General features: G+C 40.6%; 1 protein-coding gene across 1 annotated transcript; it reads left to right on the top strand.

Moving 5' to 3' along the window:
* Nucleotides 1–25012, top strand: PDSS1 (decaprenyl diphosphate synthase subunit 1). The gene is made up of 9 exons (XM_038755860.1): nt 1–89; nt 4471–4609; nt 6581–6722; nt 9040–9151; nt 9246–9355; nt 20877–20957; nt 21133–21246; nt 21979–22059; nt 24872–25012. The coding sequence occupies exons 3-9, from the start codon at nt 6624–6626 to the stop codon at nt 25010–25012; spliced, it is 738 nt and encodes a 245-aa protein (XP_038611788.1). The 5' UTR covers nt 1–89; nt 4471–4609; nt 6581–6623.
* Nucleotides 25013–26923: the final 1911 nt, after the last annotated feature.

Genomic DNA, 26923 nt, shown 5'->3' with positions numbered 1-26923 from the left:
TACTACTTCGATGGAAGAGGAAAAGCCTTCCGACCAATCATTGTGGTGCTAATGGCTCGAGCGTGCAATGTTCATCATGATAACTCCAGGTGAGCTCTTACCTTAAAACAGCCTGCTAATAGCCTTGATTCCCCTTTATAGTAGAGGCCCTGTAAATTCAGATAAATACGGTTCTGTGGGTTGAAGACTTTATAACTAGGTTATCCGGCTGATTTCTTTGTCTTTCCTACCCCTTTTACCCATGTAATAATAATGATGATGGCATTTGTTAAGCGCTTACTATGTGCGCAAAGCACTATTCTAAGCGCTGGGGAGGATACAAGGTGATCAGGTTGTCCCATGTGGGGCTCACCGTCTTAATCCCCATTTTACAGATGAGGTAACTGAGGCACAGAGAAGTTAAGTGACTGGCCCAAAGTCACACAGCTGACGATTGGCAGAGCAGGGATTTGAACCCATAACCTCTAACTCCCAAGCCCGTGCTCTTTCCACTAAGCCACGCTGCTTCTCTGCACCTTCTCATCTACTAATCCTACCTGCACCTTCTCATCTACCAAAATGAGAGAACCCAAGCTCAGCGTATCATTTATTAGGTTCCCCCCACCTAAGTTTATCTTTTAGAGTCAATATGGGGGTCAAATTCAGAGGAGTGCAGTGTTAACCTAATAATAATTCTGCAAAAAGTTGCCTAAACATTAACTTATTTCATAATAATACTGGAGGTGGGTGGGAAAGAGGAGTATCCCATTTTAAGAGAAATAAGAAAAAAGAACCGTGTGTGCCTTTGCCTCATTAATTAAATGCTTTGGGAAATGTGTTAATTTCTCTATTCATTGTGTTCTTTAGGACCTCGCATTAGGTAAGTGCTACCTGACTAAAATATGTAGAGGGAAAAGGCTTAGCCTTCCTCCAGACCAGTCATTTGAATAAAGAATAAAACAAGTGTGGAATCTGGCCAAAATCTGAAAGGGAACCTTGCCCAAGTACTTTGAAGAACTCTAAAACTCTGATTACCCGTGTCTGCTCACAAATATTTTTAACAGAGATACAACTGAAAATAATGTTAAAAAGTAAATCCAAACAGAAATTTAAACATACAGATTAAGATTTACACCAGAAAAACTCCAAAATAGAACATCATCCTCTCATCTCCCTGGGCTATCGTCCCATAAGCACAATTGTGGGATCTGTCTGGATTTACTCATGTGAAGCCAGCCCTGAAGAGGTACGTAATAATAATAATAATAATAATAATAGCATTTAAGCGCTTACTATGTGCAAAGCGCCTTAAGGGTCAACATCCAGAGGAAAAAAAAGACAGCTGGAGATCTTTCTCCCTGCTTGTAAAAGAACTCAGGGTCTGCTTTCCACCCAGAACCATACTCTACTGTACCTTTGCCTCCTAGGAAATGTAGTCTCTCCTTTCCTTTCCTGCAATTCCTTGGCTAACCTTAAAAAGAACCTATTGGATGACTAAAGACTGACCATATTACAGTACAGGCAGCACCCAGGAGGATGAATTGTAAAGGAGTGAAGGCTCCTCTTGAAATGCCACATGATCACCCAATAAGTAGCTAATTAACTTGTAAAGATCTGGCCCCAAATCTCTTGCAAAGCTCAAATAACCTTCTTGGACGGTATGAACAGCCAGAAATATGTTGGGGTTATGTCCTGATTTTTTTTTCCACTTGCCATTGGGCATTATATGATTTCTCTTTATCACATCCAGAAGAATACAACTGCAGCTGTAATGAAACAGCTGCAACAGCCAAAGTTTATTTTTCTCAAGAAATAAAAGATGCTTACACATTTAAAAGGCTGTTTGCATTAGTTCAGGGGTTGAGTGTTATAACCTGAATAAATGCTTTATTGGTAGTATAAAGTTCCTGTCTTGGAGTGTTGTAGTGTGACTTTGTTCATTCTTAAAGAATATGTACCATAGGAGAAAATATTCTTTAAATGAAGAAATCACTTTTGAAAGTTGCCCCGTATAATTCAGTTGTAATAGTAAATACTTTAGAAAAAATTACTAAAAACTATGGGACTGTTCCAAAAGTCACATTTTAGAAGACAGCTAAAAGAAATGTTCAGACAGTATTTCTTAAAGCCAACACACTATTTAGCATCCTTTTCTTAGGGCTGTGATATTTCTTGATAATCCTACCTATACATATTGGGAGTTAGGGCTGATTCTCTAGGTTCTTTAGGCTAGTGTGCCTAGATGCCCTTTTATCCATGGACCAGATAATCCAGCTTCTGTTTCAAGTGGAAGCTCTAGGAGAGGGGCCAGAAGCCATTCTCAGAGCTTGTAGGAAAAATCATGAAGGAGGACAGTTTACTGGGGACAAAAATAAAAGTGTTTGAAGGGGCCCTATTTCACACACATTCAGAGGTCTAAGAACTGAATAAAAATCCTTCCTTTTTTCCAGTGAAATGAAACTGGTGTAGCATCGAAAGAAAACATATGCCAGTTTATGAAATCCAGGAATGGATGAAGGCTTAGCAAAATGATTTTCCCAGAATCTCGAAGCGAGGCCTAGTTGCTAGATTAGCATGGTAAGAATTAGGGCACATCTGGTGATTTCAGTCTGGAAATATTTTGCTGAAAGCAGATTTCAAAGTCCTTCGTAAGGAGAAAGAATCCAAATTACCTTGGAGTCAGAGTATTTCTCATTAAAATCTTGCCTACTTAAGCCAGAGAAAAAGCAAGTTACAAAAAACAGACACTAATTCCATCCTCCTTCGTGTTTTTGATAAGCTATCAATTCATATTCCTAAAAGTCCAGCACAATGATGATGGCACAATTTGTCTTTTTCTTCTGTTCATCTTGCAATTATAGGCCATTAAAATGGCCTTCAGCCCTATCTGTGTTTATTAATTTGGGTTGTAGAGTCAGGTCTGAATCAAGGCAGCTTAGCCAAAGGGCTGCTACCCAGATTTCAATCTTTCTTGGCAAAGCGGTATTAGTTTTCCTACTTTGCGACTTCTAGACAACTTGTAGTTCCCAGTTTGGTGTGGGTCTTTTATATACAAAATTGTGTGTCCCGACCTCTAGATTTTTTTATAAATACAAAATAAAATAGTTTTTAAATGAATTTTCAATCGATCAATCAGTAGTATGTTGTGTGCAGAGTAACTTAACCAACAGTAGAGAAGCATTTAGAGTGTTCTGTGAGGTTGAGAATAACATCCCTTTGCCATGAAACCAAAATGGAATATTTCTAGGGAGCTTTGGTAGATGGCAGCGTTATTAAGGTTGGAGGAGGAAGAAATTTTTTGATCAGTCTCTGACCTTGAATTTCATTCATTGCCTTTACTTGTTTAAATCCCCTTAGTCAAGAGAAGTCACCATTTTATTTTAAATGTATTTTTAAGGCTAGTCAGAAGAACCATCTAAACCCTGGGGTTACAGGCACACTGTTTGGATATATACTGTTATGTAAGTTAATTCTTATATACCCAACTTGTTGCTTCAATAATCCAGTGGAGAAAGCAATTTCAGTATATTTGCCAATTAAAAAAAAAAATTTATATTGAACTAGTTGGGATTGTTTAACTGCCCATTTTCAGTTATCTGGGTCTGGTAATACAGTTTGGAAATAATCCAGGACTTTTGCATCTGCTCTTCCCTCCTTCTAATTCTCTCTGGCTATTTCAGTACTTCTTCATTCCTCCACAAGAATGTAGGCAGGGAATGGAAGAAAATTAATGATTACATTCCTTTGTGGAGAAATGCTTGGAGGGGCGGAAGTTTTTGAATTACTTGAAGATTTCAGTTGCCCCTGATGCCCCTTGTCCCAGTATCCTGGAATCCGAAACATACCACTGGATAATTAAAGCTTAGTTGTAGTTTTTTATTCATTCATTCATTCAATCGTATTTATTGAGCGCTTACTGTGTGCAGAGCACTGTACTAAGCGCTTGGGAAGTACAAGTTGGCAACATAGAGAGATGGTCCCTACCCAACAGCAGGCTCACAGTCTAGAAGGGGGAGACAGACAACAAAACAAGATATATTAACCAAATAAAATAAATAGAATAAATGTGTACAAGTAAAATAGAGTAATAAATATGTACAAACATATATACAGGTGTTGTGGGAGGTCATTCATTCAATCGTATTTATTAAGCGCTTACTGTGTGCAGAGCACAGTACTAAGCACTTGGGAAGTCCAAGTTGGCAACATAGAGAGACGGTCCCTACCCAACAGCGGGCTCACAGTCTAGAAGGGGGAGATGGACAACAAAACAAGACATATTAACGAAATAAATAGAATAAATGTGTACAAGGAAAATAGAGTAATAAATACGTACAAACATATATACAGGTGCTGTGGGGAGGGGAAGGAGGTAAGGCAGGGGTAAAGGACGTGAGACAAGAGCAAGTAGAAAATATTTGTCTCATAAATTTTCCAGCCATTATAAGACTACTTACTTTGTTTTACTATCTCCATAATATGAAACATCAGCCTCTCAGTGAGCCCTGCCATTTTACTGCTACTTCCCAGCAGAAAGTCCAGTCTCCTGGCATAGTTTGTGATAGCGGAAATGGTGCTCAGTCTATGTGAATGCATGAGAAAGGCTGGAGACCTTAACAGTTGTTTTAAGGTAAGTTCAGCGACTCGCTAGTAGCAAATAGGTGTTCTTTTTAGAGCCAAGTCCAATGAGCAAAATATCCTTGTAAATAGCATTTATTTTAAAACAACTGCAAGCATCTACACCTTTTCCAGTGCATTCAACTAAGAGGAGATATGGCCTAGTGAGCTGAAAATAGAATTGGAGTGAGGAGCCCAAGATCCTGGCAGGGGTCTGACACTCACCAAAATGCCTGAGGAAGACATCTGGGTCATCCTTTCTCTATTTGAACGAAGGATTGTAATATCTGCATTCACCTCAGAGGACTGATCTGGGGCTTAATTAAGAATCTTAATGTGTTTGGAAGCACAGGGTCGTAGAAATGGGAAGTAAAAATAGGAAATGATGGGCTGCATTTATTAATGAACCATGGGCTGCTATCAATTTATTTTTTTGAATTCCATTCTAAAAGCGAAAGACATGGGTAACTACTGAGCTTGCGTGTAGAGAGATGTTTGCGTTCATATACGTAGAACTCTGTAATAAAAGAAACCAGAAGCTTTCAAAATGCGGGAGAAACAATCTAGTAATAATAATAATGATGATGGTATTAAGCGCTTACTATGTGCAAAGCACTGTTCTAAGCGCTGGGGAGGTTTCAAGGTGATCAGGTTGTCCCACAGGGAGCCTCACAGTTTTAATCCCCATTTTACAGATGAGGTAACTGAGGCACAGAGAAGTTAAGTGACTTGTCCAAAGTCACACAGCTGAGCTGGGATTTGAACCCATGACCTCTGACTCCAAAGCCCGTGCTCTTTCCACTGAGCCACACTGCTAACCAGTAAAATCCATTAAGCAAGATCCTGTACATCCTATTTCATTATATTTCAGACCAGGTTATGAAACCTGTATTAATGCTGTATTCCTTTGAAGTTGGGTGATTTCAGTAATTTTCAGGTCGACCTGAGAATTCCAGTCAATCAGCCGTATTACTTGAGCATTTACTGTGTGCAGAGCACTGTACTAACCATTCATTCAGTGGTATTTATTGATTGCTTACTGGGTGCGGAGCACTGTACTAAGCGCTTGGGAGAGTACAGTACAACAATAAACAGACACATTCCCCTCCCACAATGAGTTTGCAGTCTAGAGGGGAAGCGCTTGGTTGGGGAAGTACAATTATAGCAAAGTTGGTAGACACCTTCCCTGCCCACAGTGAGTTCACAGTCTGCAGTCCATTACATCTTTTCCGGTTCTCAAAAATCTAAAATGATTTTGGACTATTTTGAAGTTTTTAAAAAAAGTCAGTTCATTGTTTTGATCCTTTCGTCCTGCAACAAAATGTCCTTTATTGGATGGTGATGATGATTTAAAAACAGGCAAACTTCACAACTGAAACTGAGCTCATTTAAAAGTGTGAACTCAGTAGAGCCTGTCACTTCAGTAAGAAGCTGTCTTCCACGTTTCTGAAGTTTATGGTTTTTAGTTTCCAAATCAGTTTTGGTCCCTAATCAATTTTTCCCTCAAACGTTGTTAGGAGTTTATGAAAACTAAGCATTTTGGTAAATGCTGGGCAGAATTTACAGGCATTAATATGGCCAAGTGGCCAGTGCTACAACAGAGTGGAGAACTGAGGCTATTTACCTGTATAATTGCTTCAAAATTTTTGTACTTTTACAGGGCATTGTCATAAATAAGGCAGGGCAGGATGGGGTAAGAGGGCAGATTTCCAAAAAAGGCTGTGCTGTATCATATGCAGTTTGTAATATTCCATTCCAGTAAAATGGAGTGGATTCTTTTAGTGCTTTGTAGAGTGGCAGGGATCAAAAACAATGTGGTTTTACTTAATTCTGCATTTACAGATGTTCTTCAGAGAAAAGTGCTATGCAAAAGCCAGGATTAAAATTCTCAGTCCTATATTGGATGTGGGTATTTTCCCAAGAAGATCATGAAGGAGATAGTACATAGAATCTGTGTAAAGCAGCATTGCTTTCTGTTTATTAGAGATGTGCAAGCAAGTCAACGCACCATAGCCTTAATCGCAGAAATGATCCACACTGCTAGTTTGGTTCATGATGATGTTATTGATGATGCAAGTTCTCGAAGAGGAAAACACACAGTAAATCAGATCTGGGGTGAAAAGAAGGTATGTCTGTATCCCCTCATGGAATGGTGTGCTAATTGATTTTCAGTTTTGCTTGAATTTTTTTAAGCATGTCCAAATATTCTTGGTCCGAAACGTTCAAAAAGAAAAGTGGTCCTTCTATATCTATCCCTAGGGTGCCTCAGCAGATCAAAGTAGTTGTCAAATAACCTTTAGAAAGCTATGGACAGAAATGAGAGAGCTCTTAAATGCTGAAAATATTGTAGGTGGTGTAGCTACAAGATTCCTGTTAGCTTTTAATGTGTTTCTCCCAAATAGAATGTTAATAGTAGTAATAATATTTATAGCTCTGTGCAAACACTTGGGGGAAAATTCACTGGGGAAGAAAGAGTTGGCACCACACAGAGGAAAAAATGAAACAGTAAAAGCACAAAAAAAGACATAAAATACAAGGACAAAGATAAATTGAATAGTACTATATAGGAGTTTTGCTAGAAGAGCGGAGTTTCAGTCCTTGCAGCTCAGAGACCAGCAAGCAGAACAGTCACAAACAACATAGTCACAGCCTTTCAAACATCCTAAAAGTTGAGAAGGCCTCCTGCCGCTGCTGTTTTTCACCCTTCAGGGATTTTATCAGGAGCTGCAGGAAAGTTCCAGTGGGGAAGGGGCTTGGCAACTTTTCTCCCAGACAAGAAGCCTCCAGTCGAGGGATAAGGGAGTGACTGGGCTTCAGTTTACTGCTGCAGGTGTTTCAAATCCTGCCAGAGTGAGGGTTGATAAGAAGGGTAGAGGCTGCAGCCCTCCAGTCCAGTCGACAGAGAATGAAGAGCTGGTGCTGTTGGATTTTCTTACTCTTTTGAGGCGATTTGTATTTTCTCGGAAACTCACCCTCCAGAGATTTTGTTGATGTAGCTTTGACATTCAGCTGAATGAGAAACAGCCTGGTCTAGTGGATAGAGCACAGGCCCGGCAGTCAGAAGGAACTGGGTTTGAATCCCGGCTCTGCCACTTGTATGTTGTGTCGTACAAGTTGTGCCACCTCTGTGGCTGTTACCTCATCTGTAAAATGGGATTTAAGACTGTGAGCTCATGTGGGACATGAACTATGTCCAACCTGATTAGCCTGTATCTACCCCAGCGCTTACTACAGAGCCTGGCACGTAATACATGCTTTACAAGCACCATTAAAAAAATAAATGGAAAAAATCAATTTGTGACAGATATAAGGCTGATTTTTAAAAGAAAAAAATCGTACCAAGTTTTGCAGCATTAAACTAAATTAATGTGTAATGACTAAGATTTGAGGAAGAGAATGCAAAATCAACTGGATCATTCCTTGAGCATATGAGGGAAAGGGAAATGCAAGATATATTTGGCCCAGTGGAATTAGCAGTTATCAACATGTAATGCAATACAGGATGCTAGGATCTCCAGGCTCTTAATTATTTATAGTCTTAATATGCTTCCTAGCAAATAAGCTTATTTTCTGGGAATGGAAGAGTAAGATGAAAATTGTATGTGTGTGTTTATATACACATAGAGAGTGTCAGGTATCCTTCATGGAAGTTGCATTAGTTTGCACACAGCCTATTCTTCCAACACTGCTCCCATTCTATCCCAATAGATTTACATTGTTTGAGGATTATCCTGTAATTTCACAGTAGTGTGCCATCCATAAAGCTAGTGGAAACATGCTTTAGGAGAACTGACTATATTCAGCTTTAAAATTAGAAGAGTGACCCATTTGTCACCTGAGATTGTTTTCCTCCCTCCCTTTCCCTTTTCCCTTCCTATTTTCCTTTCTGGATTGTAGGTTGTCTCCTTTCCCCTCCTTGCCTTTCCTTATCCTATCCCTATCTTTCCTTGTCACCTGAGATTGTTTTCTTCCCTCCCTTTCCCCTCTTTGCCTTTCCTTATCCTATCCCTCTCTATCTTTCCTTCAGTCTTTTCCTTGGCAAGAAATCAAAGTCTGTACAGTAACATTAAGAAGCTAGAAGTTATTTTTATGCATATATAAAATAGTCTATCATATATAGTCTATCATCATTTCCACCCATCCAAAAAAATGCACTTGCTGAAAATCAAACAACAAATTATTTTTTGGACGGGAAATCCAAGAAGTCTCTGAAGAAGTGAAAATCTTATTTTTACACTAAAAGTGATGTAGGGAGTAATCCTGCCTGATTGGAGAAGACATTTAGGAAAGGAAAAGATTTAAATAATTTAATCTTGCCGTGCAGAAGTGCTTCCTTTAGATTACTTTTTTATGAGGGAATTAAGGCTGAATGATAGTACAGTTTTGGTTGGTGGGGGGTTGTCCTGTTACTTTGATTCATTTCTTAAAATTTGTATATTTTAGGCTGTTCTTGCTGGTGATTTTATCCTCTCTGCAGCTTCTGTGGCTCTGGCAAGAATTGGAAATACAACTATTGTATCCATTTTAACTCAAGTCCTCGAAGACTTGGTGCGTGGTAAGTTGATTTTAAATTTTCAGCGTCATTTGATTATTTATATCTGCAACCAAAACCCGAAATGAAAAAGAGTTCCTTCTTTAATTCCTTGTAGGTGAATTTCTTCAGCTGGGCTCAAAAGAAAATGAGAACGAGAGATTTGCTCACTACCTCGAAAAGACCTTTAAGAAGACCGCAAGTCTGATAGCCAACAGTTGTAAAGCAGTATGTACGTTCTGTCTTTTCCTTAGTTAATTATAAGCTTCAGATAGGAAGAACTACTAGTTTCACTAGTTAAGTCCCCAGAAAAACTTTCAGTACCGTTTTTAAGATAAAATCAAGGGTTTTTTTTTTTAAGGTAACACAGTAATTCCAAATCCCGAATCCTCTCTAGAATTCCCTCTCCACAAATGGGTGACTTTTACTTTTTCTTCACTTTTCTTTTTTCATTTTTCTTCCTGTTCTATAAGCAGATGTTAACCCTCACTCCTACTATCACTTGGTCCACTGGAGACTCCCTAAATTGACACACAATTCTGTAGTGTTTTGCGTACTAAAAAGGAAGACAAATCTCAGGACAGTTTCAGGAAGAAGCATTATACTTTTTGCTTGACCTCCTTGATTAGGAAACACTTGGCACGTTTTTTTTTAACACCAGTCAAATTTACTGTTATGGGATAAGTGTGTTTTGTCTTTACACCAAGTCAAGGAATATGATTTAGAAAGTACGGTCCATTCTATAATACCTTTCATTAGGTTGAGATAGAGCGGATCATAGCTCTATCAAGAAGCGTAATTCAAAAAGAACTAGAAGAAAACAGGTGATGTGTGCCTAAAAGAGTAGGTTGTAGGCCAAGTAGTTAGAGCACGGGCCTGGGAGTTGGAAGGATCTGGGTTCTAATCCTGGCAACTCCACTTGTCTGCTGTATAACCTTGGGCAAGTCATTTAACTTCTCTGGGCCTCAGCAGTAATCACTTATATTACATTAGGGATTAAGACTGTCAGCCCTATGTGGGGATTGGACTGTGTCCAACCTGATTAGTCTTGTATCTACCCCAGCACTTAGTACAGAGCCTGGCACATAGAATGCAGTTAACAGATACCATTGGGAGAAAAAAAGGACACCAGTTGCCTCCAAGTTTGAACTGTGGAGACAAAAAGAAATGAACGGTGCCCACTCTGGGAAGCAGCATAGACTGGTAGAAAGAAAAGGGGCCTGGAAATCAGAATCAATCGTATTTATTGAGCCCTTACTGTGAAGACCTGGGTTCTAATTCCGGCTCTGCCACTTGCCTGCTGAGTAACCATAAACAGGTCATTTAACTTTCCAGTCCTTCAGTTTCTTCATATATAAAAGGGGGATTCGGTACATGTTCGCCCTCCTACCCAAGACTGTGAGCTCCATGTGCGACGGGATTGTGTCTGCTCTGCTTATCTTGTATCTCTGTGCTTGGCACAAAGTATGCACATAAGTTCCAATTAAAATATTAGAATTATGTATTATAAATTAGAATAATTACTGTTGTCATTATTATGGGAGGACCTAAAATGTGCCCAAGTGAAAGAATTGGCTTTTGGGATGGGTTGGTGTTCCTTGCACTTGTTCCCAGATCAGCAGTGCTTGTCTGTGCTCAGTAGTGACTGAAATTAGTAGGTTGGAGCCCTGGCTCCAATTATGAAAATAAAAATGCAATCTATATTTTAGATTAATAAGTATCTAACACGTACCATACTCTAGGATGCTCTTTTAAATAAATTAATCTTACAAATCAAACATTATTTTCATTTAAATTTGTTACAGGTTTAAAGCGTAAAATTATGTAATCACTGAACCCCCAAGCACCTCCATTTACAAATCTTATAGATCAGTGGTAGAAGTCCTGAAAGGTTGGACATTTTTCTTCCCCCTGGCATTCGGGTACGATCTCATAGGTTCCTTCCCCAATCTCACACACACCCCTTTAAAAAAGAAAAGGTCACGGGAGCTGAGAATACAGCCTCACAATGCGGAGGGGCCCTAGTGCTGTCATCCCCCTATTCATTTTTTTAAACCATTTTGATTCTGATTTTATTGTGTCCGGTGCCTGACGAGAAATTTAGAATTCCGTGAACCCTTCCACGTATTAAAAATGCGTAAACCTAAGTTCAGGAATACTAGAAAAAGTGTCTGCTTCAGGAGAGAAGCAGAATCTTCCAGTATTAGGTATATGTAAATATCATTTGAACTCCATTTACTAAAGGTTCCATATTTTAAAAGAAAATGTAGTCTCCTGAAATCCTTTTAATCCCAAAATGTCTGGAGCAAAAACTTTAGGATTATCATGCTCTGCACGCAGTAAGCGCTCAATAAATACGATTGAATGAATGAATGAATGTCTCCCCCTTCTAGACTGTGAGCCCACCGTTGGGTAGGGACCATCTCTATATGTTGCCAACTTGTACTTCCCAGGCGCTTAGTACAGTGCTCTGCACACAGTTAGCGCTCAATAAATACGATTGAATGAATGTCATGTAATAATAAATCGTAAAACCATGAATTGGTTTGATTGCTGTTTACCTGTGGAGGTACTCATAAATATTGCTTAGGATTATCCATGGCATTTCTTATTATGCTTTCATTTTCCATGAAACCCCTAGGATAGACAACGTGTAGCCATATAAATTGACTCTGCCACATACCGGGAATAAACAAAGTCAGCCCTATCTGCTGCAATATCCCAGATAATAAAATGTTGGTTAAGAATGAGTTGTGTCATCAGTTCTAAGTCCAGCATAAAGGAAAACAAAATGTCTTGATAAGTGAGTCAAATCCAAGGGGGGAGTAGCAAAGAAAATCAATTGAATCACCCTTTTTCTCATGCAGGGACAGAGTTGGGTGGGAGCTTTGACTACTGCCGAAAGGTCCGGTTCCACATTTATTGATTTCTCCCACTTGTGATCTAGCTGGGGTTCACTGGTGAGTCGAGGTGGGCAAAGAAGTCTGTCTTATGGCCCAGCGTTTAGCCTGCAAATGAGTAGAGGCCTTTTCTCTCCCGAGTTCCCTGTTTGGTATTCATCATCCGTGGCAGCACAGCAGGAAGAGTTGGCAGCATCTGACAGGTTTTTTTTTTTTTTCCTTTTTTTCTTTTTTCTAAATCAATTCTTACCCAGGCCCAGCTGGGCTGGGAAAATGCCTGCGGTCAATGGATCCTCCGTCCAGCCGGGCAAAAAGAACTCTGCCTAAGAACCTTTGGGGACTTTCCCACAGATTTCACCTTGAAAGGGGAGAAGAAAATAGCTGTAGGTCCTAGTGCTCAGAGAGGAAGGAGAGCAGTTTCTGCCCTCCCTTTCATTCTGGTTGTCCCTATGTGTTCTCCCCCAGGAATGGGAGTCGGGCACAATCAAGGCACCCTGGGGATTCACCTTGTAGATTAAAAATTGGTGATTCTATTAACAAGAAACTACAAGTTAAAGCTCATAGTGAGACTGGATGAAAAAGCAGCAGACATTTGAAGTACAAAATAGGAAAATATCTCATCTAATAAGTATCCCTTGCAAGCCCTTTTAAATTTTAAAATCACCCGTCCACACATTTTGTTTTGTTGTCTGTCTCCCCTTTCTAGGCTGTGAGCCCGTTGTTGGGCAGGGACCGTCTCTATATGTTGCCAACTTGTACTTCCCAAGTGCTTAGTACAGTGTTCTGCACACAGTAAGAGTTCAATAAATATGATTTCAATGAATGAATTTTAAAATAAAATTAGAACTCCATGCTTCTTGATAGCCACAAGGGGGAGCGTTCGAACATTGAAAATGTTCCACTCAATGAGATTTTAATTTCTACCTTGAAATCAGTTTTTAAAAATGCCCCAAAATGTGGATTTGGATCAGCTTTTTTTCACAAGCAGATTACTTGAAGGTTTAAGAAAAACCCTTTAGAAATGTTGAATATTTCAAATTTTCTAATGTTTCAAAGCTCTGGATGGTAGTCTTTTTTTTCCCCAAAGAAACTTTCAAGAATTGTCTTGTTTACTCCTCCCAGGATACCTGTGCAATGGGGTGGGTGATGGTGATTATCCCCAATTACTACCTGGAGATAATGGGGCACCGAGATATTAAATGTGAAGAGAAGCAGCGTGGCTCAGTGGAAAGAGCACGGGCTTTGGAGTCAGAGGTCATGGGTTCAAATCCCGACTCCGCCACATGTCTGCTGTGTGACCTTGGGCAAGTCACATAACTTCTCTGAGCCTCAGTTACCTCATCTGTAAAATGGGGATTAAGACTGTGAGCCCCACGTGGGACAACTTGATCACCTTGTATCCCCACCAGCGCTTAGAACAGTGCTCTGCACATAGTAAGTGCTTAACAAATACCATCATCATTAAGTGTCTTTCCCAAGGAAAGAAAAAGACACTTAATGACACTTAATGAAAAAAGAAAACCTTTAGTGGCAAAAACAGGACTAGAATCCAGTTTCTTGACTTGCAGTGAATGCTCAGCCACGGTCCACACAACCCCCATTCAGCACCATTGGGAAGATGGGGATTACTGCTATTTTTCATAGAAGTGGAAGGATTTTGTTTGTAACTTCTTTAGAATGAAGTACTGGAGGAATTTCCAGATACCACAAGGAAGTCACATAGAGCAAAATAAGTTAAGCAACAACTCCTATTCTTTCCTCTTTCGTGCTAAACTGTGGATTCTGAAACTCTTAAGGGTTAGAATCTCAGTAAAGGACTCCATTCAGAATGTTGAAATATTGCAAAAGGGTGGTTCGTTTCAACTTGCTCCCTTTCCCATTATGCTTTAAGAACAATTTTAGGATTTTAAAATGAAGAAACCAACATGAGGAGAGGGCATTTGGTGGTTTTGTTCACCTTGCCAGAATTCCTGTTTTTGTTATTCTGTGGTCCCCAGACTGTGGCTGCTTTCCACACTCCCCTTTTTTTCTATGGTATGTTTTCTGCCACTCTTGTCTTTTCTCTTGTGATGGCGTTCCCAGGGGGACTTTCAGACACACTGACCATCACCTGGAACTGACAGGCATTATTTCCTATCGTAGTTAGCACTCATTGTATGAGAGAGACAAATCTGTGGCACCCCTGACTTCTCCAGTCCATTTTTCAGTTTTGAAGGTCAAATGGGGATTGTCAGCCTTCTCATTTTTTTTCTTTCAAGTCCTGAGAATTTTGAGGAAGATTCTTGTAATATCACTATTAGCATTTAGCTCCTAGTCCTACGTACCAGTCAGATTTATCAGCATTAGAACTTGTCACATGTGGGAACTTAGATACTAGGAAATAAAGATGTAGTTTTGTACTGTGTGTAGGAAGAAAAGGAGCATGTTTGATAGTGTTGTTTTGGAAGAGTAGTAAGGTAGAACTTTGCAGATTCAATGAACTCTCAATTATGTGATTATCTTGCTCATTATCTGAGCCCATTTTCCACTGGTGATTTGTTTTTCCTCTGCGCTTACTGAAAGCTGTTCTGCAGTGTAGGGGGATAATCAAGAGGATAGGGGACGTGCAAGCCTTGCATTTTGGAGGGTGTAAGTGGAGGATTTGGGGTCAAAATGCAGTAGTTGGAATGCTTCCTCGGCTACTCTCTGTCACCTTGGCGGTGGAGTCCTTTCTTCTGTGAGAGTGGGAGGGAGCAGACAAAAGAAGGGCCAAGGCACACACTGTACACTGAATAAGCCTGCAGCTGGTCAAGGAGGGTGTGAGGGTTCCCGCCAATTGAGTGCCTTTCAGTCTGAGAGTCCCCTGCAGGAATTGGACAGACTCCCTAAAAAGTGCTCTCCTGGCCCCCGAAGTGGTTAGGCAATAACTGAAAGGGTATCTTGGCTGTCGCATTTTTGCTTAGATTTTTCTATGGGTTCATATATCCCAGAATACAGGGGTCACGGGGTGTCTTTTTGTCTTCAGGGATTTCTTAATGTCTTGGAGCGTGACTCCAGGTCGACAAAACAAATATTTTTTAATATAGTACTGTTGTTGCACTTGCCACTTCACCTGAGCCAGAGATTGAGCTGGAAATGGAGAGTCTGCTGTCATTAAAATTTTGTAGGCTGGTCTCTAAATTAAATCCAAAAATTCTAAAGGACAAATCAAGTTAATGAATACAAAACAATGCTTAAATCTACTCGAAATGTGGTCAGGATTATAGGGAGTCCTCCTGGGCTTTACGCCAAGGGAAAATCCGCCCAGTTGACAGGCCTCTTGAATTAGGGTGTATTAAAAAGACAGTACTCATGTGAAAGGCTTCCACGAGTTGGATTGCTGCTTTTCAGGATTAGAAAAAAAGATTTCAGTGGTGGTGAGTCTTACTGTTAATGTTTTCTGTCAGGTCAGTAAGGCGGAGGCTGGATGATTCCATCAAAATAACCTAACCAGTCTATCCGCTGCTGCAGAGAATCTGAAGGTCTGACTGCTATTTAATCTCATAGTCCACCTCCACTCAAAATTGCATTGTGTCGAGCCTGATTTCCCAGTGTGTGTGTCAGTGACACTATGGCTTAGTCCTAGTTTTGGTTTCCTTGTTCCAGGTATGCATTCTCTTTCGCAAACTATAAACGGCAATATGTCGTTGCTGCCTTCACAATGGCATCAGAATGCAAAGGAGAGATCTTCCTGCATGTGATTGTACCAATGAGTATATTGCTGGAGCAATATATAAATGAAATAGGTAATGAGAAAGTTGAGAGAATCTGTAGTCCTGAATGGCCGGGGGTACCTCTTAGTGCTAGGTGGGTGACAGTCCGAGTTCAGAAGAAGGAATCCTAATGTTCTGCAGAAAGGTGTGGATTGGTAAACTTGATATTTCCCAGGTGTTGTTGGCCAGGTGGAATAGGTGTATAACAGGAAATGACTCAGTTGATGATTTAGAGGAATCAAAATCCACTCATCCCTTAGGTGGCCATGTTACTGAAGGATGTAAAATTAATTCCCTGTTGGGAATTGATCCAAGAATATGTTTCTCTATAGGAATAGGAGTTCACTTTGAATTTTTTAAGTGGGGATTCCACCAGCAATTATTCCATGTTGTCTTCCCCTTCGAGCAAAATATTTCTTTGGTTCAAGCTGGAATGGGATCTTTGATAAATTTCTGTCGTTGCTGCTAATCAGTTGAAGTGAATCGCAGTGTACTTCAGACCAAGAAACAGTATGGCAAGCAGGATCTGTGCAGGAAGTACAACACCTCTGTACTAAATTCATAAATCAAAAGGATGTATTTGACATTATCAAGAGATCTGAGTTCTCTCATAACTCCTAAGCAAGTTCAGCTGTGGTGCAGAGTTCACCCAGATCTTTATGCTGATCCACGAATGACAAGTTGAGTCAGAGTTGAAGGCCAGCCTGACTCTTTTCTCATCCCTGTCTAAGGCTATGAGTTGGTGGTCCAGGAATTATTCAGTACTACTTACTATGCTTTTGAGCCTCATACAGAGGTTGATGTAGGGCGTGATTACAAATTCATTCATTCAATCGTATTTATTGGGCGCTTACTATGTGCAGGTCACTGTACTAAGCGCTTTACTTCAAAGAACTGGCAGAGTGCCATAGACTGTCGGAAAACCTGGAGAAAATTGAGGTGTTATTCCAGACTGTACCCGGGAAGCATGAGACAGACCCTAACGTTAACCAACTTCTAGTTCCTAAGCAGTACAATTAATTGAGCACTTCTCAGTGCAAAGCACTGTTCGAAGCATTTGGAAGGGTACGACAGAAGCAAGACACTCGATCACTGCCTTCCAGGAGTCTACATTGTAATGGGTGGACAGACACAAATTATTTATAAATAGTGGGAGCAGGAAGTAATAATGTGCCAAGATGAAATAGCTGAATAATTAACTAAATATACAAATGAAAATATACATCTGTGCCTAAGTGCTAAAGTGTTGGGTTGATGTGACTGGAGTGGTGTGTTGGATCAGGGATTAATTCTTGGAGGAGGCTCTCCCAAATACTTAGTACAGGGCTCTGCCCACAGAAAGTGCTCAATAAATACCGTCAATTGATGGTGTGATTGAGGCAGCATTTTAAGGGGACTTTGAAGATAGGGAGAGCTGTGATATGACTGATCTAAGGAGCAGGAGAGTTCCAGATAAATCAATCAATCGTATTTATTGAGCGCTTACTGTGTGCAGAGCACTGTACTAAGCGATTGGGAAGTACAAGTCGGCAACACATAGACACAGTCCCTACCCAACAGTGGGCTCACAGTCTAGAAATCTAGTCCAGATTAATCTAGATTAATCTTAATCTAGTCTAGATTAAGGGAACAGCATGGTTCATATATTATGTTCATAATATACTGCTCAAGAAGGAGCATGGCACAGTGAATACAGCATTGGCAGAAGGACCTGGGTTCTAATCCTGGCTCCTCCACTTGTCTACTGCCTGACCTTGGGCAAGGTACTTAACTTCTCTGTGCCTCATTTACCTCATCTGTAAAATGGAGAATGAGACTGTGAGCCCCGTGTGGCACAGGGCCTATGTCCAACGTTAATTAACTCGTATCTACCTCAGCGCTTCGAACAGTACCTGTAAGCGTTTAACAAATGCCATTAAAAAAAAAAAGGTAGCAGCAGGACATCACTTCTTTGGTAGGTCTATGATGCAAGGACACTGACAAAACCTTTGTTCAGGTTTACCAATACGGGCTAGGGGAAGAGGGGGCAAGGAGACAGTAGTCGTAACTTCAGGAGTGTAGTTTATGGACTCTGGGGTACGTCAGCAAGTAGGGCATGAGAAGCAGTGTGGCCTAGCAGAGAGACCACAGGCCTGGGCGTCGGAAGGGCTTGGGTTCCAAACCAGGCTCCACCACTTGTCTGTTGTGTGACCTTGGTCAAGTCACTTTACTTCTCTGTGCCTCAGTTACCTCATTTGTAAAATGGGGGATTAAGACTGTGAGCACTAGTGGGACACGGACTGTGACCAACCTGATTAACTTGTATCTACCCCCGCGCTTAGTACAGAGCCTGGCACATAGTAAGCACTTGACAAATACTATTTTAAAAAGTAACCCAGGGTATGCCTATATATATAGAAATTGCAAGTCAAAGCTTGTATAATTTCCTAGCAAGTAATTCCAGTAAAGCTCCATGAATTACTCTGCGCTAGTTCAGTTCTCTCAAAGCCAAGAGAAGGCTGGCAGACTTTGACCTAAATACGGATGTTTGTGATCTAAACTGCGATGAGGAAAGCCTCAGTTAAGCTGCAAGTAACCAGAGATAAAAGCAGCAGGATGTCAGGGTGGGAAGGGAGACCCAACCTCCAGTTGCTTAAACAAGCTTAAAACACAAACCGACCCAGGCATAAATATCTGAACACACACAAGGAGACTCACACCAATAGCACTGTAGCTTAATTGCATTTTTTAAAAGCATTTTTACACTCACCGACTTAGACTGGATCCCTCCCCTGCCTCTTTAATTCCAACGAGGGATAGTGTTGACCCTCATTAGCGGTGTACTGAGTACTTGTGAACAGGGGACCTTGCTAAGAGCTTGGAAAACGAGGAATTACAAGGTGCAGTCCTTGTCCTTAGGCTGCTTCTGATCTAATAAAAAACAGTTGGTAAATGTAGAGCAGTTAAAAAGATTTTTTTAAAAAAGCAAACACAGGTAGATAAACAAATCCATAATAAATAAACATATCAGGACATAAAATAGAGAAAGCAGTGTGTCCTAGTAGATAGAGCGTGGGCCTGGGAGTGAGAAGGATCTGGGTTCTAATCCTGGCTCTGCCACTTATCTGGTGTGTGAATTTGGGCAAGTCTTTTCACTTCTCTGTATCTGTTACCTCATCTGTAAAACGGGGATAAAGACTGCAAGCCCCATGTGGGACAGGGAGTGTGTCCAACCTGATTACCATGTATCTACCCCAGCGCTTAGAACGGTGCCTGACACTTAGTAAATACTTAACAAATACCATTTAAAAAAAAAAAAAACCATGAATGCCAAGGTGGCTAAAACATGACCTAGATGGCAGGAGATTTATCAGGAAATTCCTCAGGGAGGATGTGGGTTTTGAGGTCTTTGAAGGAGATTGTATATTCTGTTGTTGTTCATTGTTGTTAGTGACATTGGCTAAGTGTTTATTACACTCCAAGCACTGTACTAAGTCCTGGGCAGATACATCATAAACAGATGAGACACAGTCCCACATGGGACTTACATTCTGTGTCCTCTTGACATAATTTGTGTAACTAGACATGTTGCTCTGTTCATTACCAATACATTTCTAATTCTGTAAAGGCTTTCTATGTTTGGTTAGAATTGTACCTGTCTCCAGTTTAATGAATTCATTTTAATTTGTAATAGTCATTATCTTTGAAGACACTTCTCTTGTTGTTTTTTGTCTTTAAAACATATAAAGAGATTGCATTTGTACGTTCTGAAGCTCAAACCAAAAAAAATGTTATATGGGTGAGAGTCTGATTTGGGGAAATTTATGCATTGCAAAACCAAAATGAAATTCCTCAACTTCTTGCTGTCCTTTAACTGTCACATTCCCTCTCCTGCCAAATCCTGCCACTTTTGCGTCTTTCTGAAGCAACCCTCTCTCCCAACTCACCTCACCCTACACATCTGTTCTCATCACTCACTAGTCCCCATTCCTCCTAAACTAACCTTCTAACTCTGTCTTGCTTTCAACTCTCCCATCTTCTTCCCCTGTCACGCTGTTCCCAGTATATAATTCCCTCCCTTCCCAAATCTGACAGACCACAGCCCTCCTTGTATTTCAACAACCTTTCCCTGATGAATTTCCAGCACCCCAAACTGTTCAAACCCATTACTGATTTCTAGCACTTATGCACTCATTTATGCCTCCCCTCAGCACTTATGGATATAAGTATATTCAATTATTTATTTTGATTACTCTATTCGTAAATATTTTAGCTGTAGTTCCCCCATTAAAATGTAAACTCTTTGTGAGAAAGGAACCTATCTCTTTTTTTGTCTTGTATTCCTCAAGCACTTAATACAGTACAGTTGACCCAGTGGACACTGAATAAATGATGCTACTATTACTTTTATAGTGCTACTTAGAAATATTTTGTAAGTTTGGGGGAGAAACCCTTTAAGTGGGAAGAATCACACATGCATGACTCGAAGTCTTATATTCAAAAAGTAAACTTTACAAATGAAAAAAATGTTACTCTCAAAGTTGTTATAAGAGCCCTGGGTCATATCTTGGTGAGTGGCATATCTGATCCAGTCTCATCCCATCCCCTCATCCGCTATCGTTGCTGAGGCGAAAAGCCTAGGCGTAGTCACTTCTTTATGGTAGTAGCCAGAATAAATACCATTATTTCATCCAGCCACCTGTCCATTCATCCCAATGTCCCCTCCAATAACGTCTCAAAAGAAGGCTTGAAGAACAAGCAGATGGTTGCCTTCCTTGTCCCCTGTAGGAGATGTGTTTAGCGGATAGTTGCCCTCCTTGTCCTTTATGTGTTTACTTTTCTAGCACAATCAACATAGGGTCTCTAAGATACCCTAGGCAGTGGTTTCCTGGTTGGGAAACACTGACATGTCTGGGAATCAGAAAACGATAGATTTTTTGGACCGTGGGAAAGGCATTTGAAGATTGCAATTCAGCCTAGAAAGTATGCTCCCATCTCAAGTAGATATGGTTCAGTTTTTGAACGTCCCCGGCCTGTTGGTCGGAATGCTCCATCACAATTCTTGTACGCTTTTCCAGACCCTTTGTCTTCTCCTCCACATCCAACAACCTATATCAGAAAACCGTCTTTTCATTGCAGGTTTCGATCCTAGGATGTCCCGACCCAGTGGTTCATGAGATTGCCTATCAGTACGGGAAAAACGTTGGCATCGCTTTTCAGGTTAGTGTGTAGCTTAGTCTGTGTAAAATGACAATTATGGCTTTTCTTTTTTTAATGCTACAAGTCTTGTCTATAAATGGAATCCTTCCTGTTGGGAGGGGCGTTAGCCGAAATAAACCGATGTCGTTAGCCTTCTGGAATCGGGCTTTCTTACACCACTCTTGTTTCCCTCCAGTTGATAGATGACGTGTTAGACTTTACCGCGTGCACTGACCATCTGGGGAAGCCAACCGCAGCAGATCTCAAACTCGGATTAGCCACGGGCCCAGTTTTATTTGCCTGCCAGCAGGTAAGCTTCATTCTCTAAAGCGAGGTTGGTATTGCAAGGCCTAGGGTTTCGGCATTGAGTTGGCATCCACAAGAATGTGTCTCCTACGGGGCAGGGAGGCCTTAACGTGGGGCACGCCGCATCCCGAGTTGGGGAGAGGTTGGCAAGGGGATTCCCAGCCGGACACATAATTCCGTCATTTTTCAAGGGTGGTAGCTCTTTTTTTTTATTCCCCATGAAGCAGGAATGATGTACAATTGGTCTGCGTCCACTTTCTTTTCCACATTAGCATAGAGGAAGGATTGATCCACTTATTACAGTAGTTTAGATACTTTTGAACAGCTGTAGAACATCATCTAAAATTTTGTAGTGATTTCTTTCTGTTTCCCATGCTTTGAACTGAGGCCACTGAGTTAAATAAAGCTTGTAAAGAAATTCCTACCAGTCTGCGGTCCTGTCTACCAATTCGTACTAGTCAGTCTAAAGCAAGATAGAATATTTACTTGATTTGGATGTATCAGTGAAGGCCTGTTCAGGACATAAGAAATATAACTTTTACTTTCATAGGTTTAAAATAAAGGTGTTTGGGTAAACTGGTTGAGAGATAAAATTGAATTGTCCACAGTTCTTCCCTTAAGCCCTGTTTTAAATTTGGGTGGTGTTTAGCATTAGAGCCCTAAAGATAAACCATCTTTAGGCGGTTTATTTAATGCTGACGCAGACGTGAAAAGTTCTCTGTCTCTTTGTGGTTAGTTTCCAGAAATGAATGCCATGATAATGAGACGATTCAGCTTGCCTGGAGATGTAGAACGTGCTCGGCAGTTTGTATTACAGGTAAGATTGTGTTAAGCAACATTCCAGTGTAGTACTAATGCTTCCCAAAGTGATTGTGACCCATAAACATCTTTCAGGGGACCAGTTTCAATTCCCTTTTTGTGTCCTGCTGAAATCTAAGTGCTCAGATAGATGCTCTTCAGGCTCACTATCTAGCTATGGCAGAGCTTGTGGTTTTAGCCTTTTAAAGCTGCCATGTTTTTGCATTTTAAAATTTCATTAAGCAACCAGTTATTTAATATTGATGCTATTGATGTCTGTTTCCCCCCTTCTAGACTGTAAGCCCATTGTGGGCAGGGATTGTCTCTATTGCTGACTTGTACTTTCCAAGCGCTTAGTATAGTGCTCTGCACACAGTAAGCGCTCAATAAATACGATTGAATGAATGAAAACTGTGCAGCAACACAACTGCATCAAGCAAAGGGAATGATTTTAAAGGTAAAATGAAGGGCAATCCATCGCTGGTGAGGATATGACTATTTTTGTGATGAAACCATTGAGTGAAAGGTAGATGTTCAGGAAGCCAAATGCCATCCAGATAAATATATTGAGTGTAGATATTTTATTTTGTTCCTATGTAAAATGACTTGAATTTTCTTAGGCATCCAGAAGGCATGGCAGGTGAAGGAACTATGTTCTTTGTACAGTCCCATAATCAATAAATGTGGTATGTGTTGAGTGCTTTTACTAAGTATCCTGTGCGGTAGGTGCTTGGAAGAGGATGATACAGTAGGGTTGGTAGTCATTTTCCCTGCCCACTAGGAGCTCACAGTGTAGAAATGAGCTCGGTCTTTCGAGTGTTTTGAGTTGTTTCCCCACTCCCCTTTTTTTTTAGTGTATCCAGGTGCAGAATATTTATCAGAGCATAAAGACACATTGTGGTGGCAATTCTGTTTACTGAAGTGTTAATAATAATAATAATAATAATTATTATAGTATATTATATTATATATATAGTATATTATATATAGTATAGCACTATAGTATTATAGTGCTTACAATTTTCCAAATACTGTTCTAAGCACTGAGTAGAAATGAGGTAATCAGGTTGCCCAAGGTCACACAGCAGATAGTTGGTGGATGGATTGACTGATAATAATAATAATAATAATAATAATGATGGCATTTGTTAAGCGCTTACTATGTGCAGAGCACTGTTCTAAGCGCTGGGGGGGGATACAAGGTGATCAAGTTGTCCCACATGGGGCTCACAGTCGTAATCCCCATTTTACAGATGAGGGAACTGAGGCCCAGAGAAGTGAAGTGACTTGCCCAAGGTCACACAGCAGACATGTGGCGGAGCCGGGAATCGAACCCATGACCTCTGGCTCCAAAGCCCGGGCTCTTTCCCACTGAGCCACGCTGCTTCTCTAATGACTGATGAGAGTGCAAGGGGCTCCCAGTGCTCAGCTTCCCCCTTCTTATGTATTTGTTAATCGCTTCCTATATTCCAGGCACTGTACTAAGCGCTGGGGTAGTTACAAGCTAATAGGTTGGAGCCTCATGGTGTAGTGGGTGTCGGAAGGTCATGAGTTCTAATCCCGGCTCCACCACTTGTCCGCTGCGTGACCTAGAGCGAGTCACTCTACTTCTCTTTGCCTTAGTTCCCTCATCTGTAAAAAGTGGCTTGAGACTGTGAGCCCCAAGTATTAGGACCTGATGGTCACCACAACCGGGCTGGGTCACACGCATACCTGCCACCACTAAAGTGTTGAAAAACATGAAGGAGACCATTTGGAAGATGAAGGGTGAAGGGAGGGTAGAAGTGATCTCTCGCCCTGGATAACAGTTGAGGATTTCAGAACCAAATATTATCAATCGTGGCAGGTAAGAGCTTGCTATGTGCCAAGCACTATTGTAAGCACTTGAAATCAGGCCAGACACAGTCTCCGTCCCACATGAGACTCACAGCCTAAAGGAGGGAAAATGGGTGTTTAATCCCATTTTACAGTTGAAAAAAACTGAGGTGAAGAGAAGTTACGTCGCAGGCAAGTGGCAGAGGTGGTTTTACAAGTACCCAGATTCCCAGTAGATTGTAAGCTCCTGAATCAATCAATCGTATTTACTGAGCGCTTACTGTGTGCAGAGCACTGTACTAAGCACTTGAAGTACAAGTCGGCAACATATAGAGATGGTCCCTACCCAACAGTGGGCTCACAGTCTAAAAGGGGGAGACAGAGAACAAAACCAAACATACTAACAAAATAAAATAGAATAGATATGTACAAGTAAAACAGAGTAATAAATATGTACAAACATATATACATATATACAGGTACCCCACCCCCGTGTCCGTTCCTTGTGGGCAGAGATCAATTCCACCAACTGTGTTGTATAATACTTTCCCAAGCTCTTAGTTCAGTTCCCTGCACACAGTAAACACTCAAATATTTATTTATTTATTTATTTTACTTGTACATATCTATTCTATTTATTTTATTTTGTTAGTATGTTTGGTTTTGTTCTCTGTCTCCCCCTTTTAGACTGTGAGCCCACTGTTGGGTAGGGACTGTCTCTATATGTTGCCAATTTGTACTTCCCAAGCACTTAGTACAGTGCTCTGCACATAGTAAGCGCTCAAATATGATTGATTGATTGATTGATTTCCACCAGACCATGCTGCTTTTAGCACCGAGGAAAATCTGGAATGGAAGGCTGTGGGCTACGGGTGCTTCACTGGTTTACTCAAGCTTACACTGATAAATTTGGCAAAGGAATAAAGAACTGAGCCACACATACCTGTCTGATTTCAGCAGAAAAGTGAACGGGTGTTTGTCCGTAAGCTGTAATGTGTGTTTTGTTCTTCCTTTAGAGTGACGGAGTGCAGCAAACAACCTACCTCGCTCAACGCTATTGCCACAAGGCAATAAGGGAGATCAGTAAACTGCGACCGTCCCCTGAAAGAGAGGCCCTCATTCAGCTGACAGAAATCGTCCTCACCCGGGACAAATGACTGAAATCTTTCCAGTCCCCCTGGCAGCTATATACCGGACTGTGCCTAAGAACCCTCATCTTCCTGTTGGTTGCCAGTGCAGGTTACCAACAACCATTTTTAAAAAAAGAACTTCAACTTGGTCTCTTGCCAATTTTATTTTTAAAAAAAGATCTCTGTGTCACAATTATGTCATGAAATCTTTTGTCCGTTGTTGTTCCACTGCTGAAACCCTTGACTGATTGAGGCCACTCTTGATCGTGTGTGCGGAATTGTTTACATGGTTAATATCCCCACACACACAGATCCAACAATGACAATAAATAATCAATGTTAAATGGCAGGCATTTTGAGTCACTTTCCTCTAATCCAACAGAGGCATTAATATTAGAATACTGTGAATTAACATAACTGAAAAGGTTTATTAGAAGAACCTTCATGTATTATATGTAGACAACAGTTCATATGCAAGCTTTGGGTTTTTCCAATTGACAAAAAGGAAATCGGACGCTAATGGTTTGAAAATAATGTTTACAGTTAAGACCAAAAGGCACTTGAAAGTAATGTTGGACAGGGAGTAGTGAAGGTGTGATGACGTTTCTAATTTTGCACCAGAAATTAAAGTCACCAACCAGCAGGAAAAGACATTTGTCTTTTCAACATTCTACTGTTCAAAGGCTGCAATAAGCTGGCAAAACTCACTTCACTTTGAAATCCAAATTCCTGACAGGCAGAAACGCACACCTGTATGGTCCTACTTTAGCATCTTAAACAGTGTGGCCCAGTGGATAAAGCATGGACCTGGATTCTAATCCCAGTTCCACCTCTTGTCTGCTTGGATGACCTTGAGCAAACCACTTAACTTCTCAGTTACCTCGTCTGTAAAATGGGGATGAATGCTATGAGCCCCATTTGGTACATGGACCATGTCCAACCTGATTAGGACAATGGGATAAATGATTATCTACCCCAGCGCTTAGTACAGTGCCTGGCAGTAAGTGCTTAACATAAAATAAAATTAAAAAAAAGAAATACAGATCCTTAAAAAGCTAGAACAGAATGTCCCCTCCTCCTGCTTATTGACTGAAACCCTTCAATCAGGAATCCCAGAGAACATGCATTACTAGTTACACAATTCAGGTTGGTGGTGTCCCCCCAGTGACTAGTCTGTGTCTGCTTTGCCCCACCTGGTATCTTGCTTTGAATTGCCCAGAACCAAATGAAGGATTAAATGTCTGTCCGTATGTCAAATGCATCCACAGCTGCAAAAATGCTCTTTGTAAATTGTGTTCCTACTAATTTTCTGGCACTGCATCAACACTGATTTGCAGTTCTTGGACACCTCTGCTTTGAAATTAATCAAGTAGTGTGACTAAACTGATATTTTGAGTATGTTCTGTATCTAGAGGGTTCTTTCCAAACACAATTTTAATTGAGGTCCTTAATGACCGTACTTTCTACCTATGATCTTGCTCATAATCAATCAGTCAATCAATCATATTTATTGAGCGCTTACTATGTGCAGAGCACTGTACTAAGTGCTTGGGAAGTACAAATTGGCAACACATAGAGACAGTCCCTACCCAACATTGGGCTCACAGTCTAAAAGGGGGAGACAGAGAACAAAACCAAACATACTAACAAAATAAAATAAATAGAATAGATATGTACAAGTAAAATAGAGTAATAAATATGTACAAACATATATACATATATACAGGTTTATATATAAAGTGCTCATAAGAGCAATTTAGCAGTCTGTGAGGTAGACACCAGTTTCAATCTTACAAGTCAGAGTCCTTAATCCCTAGGGGTTTTGTCGGGTTTAATTTATGTTGCTATTTAAGTGCTGGGTTTCCCCTAAGATTTCCAGGAATGGGGAAGGATGCAAACTCTCAAATCTGAAAGCTAATGAAGAAGGTATCCCACATA

This window comes from Tachyglossus aculeatus, chromosome 13 (genome assembly GCF_015852505.1).
Source record: "Tachyglossus aculeatus isolate mTacAcu1 chromosome 13, mTacAcu1.pri, whole genome shotgun sequence".
NCBI classification, from domain to species: Eukaryota; Metazoa; Chordata; class Mammalia; order Monotremata; family Tachyglossidae; genus Tachyglossus; species Tachyglossus aculeatus.
This window is presented reverse-complemented; position numbering and strand designations above follow the sequence as displayed.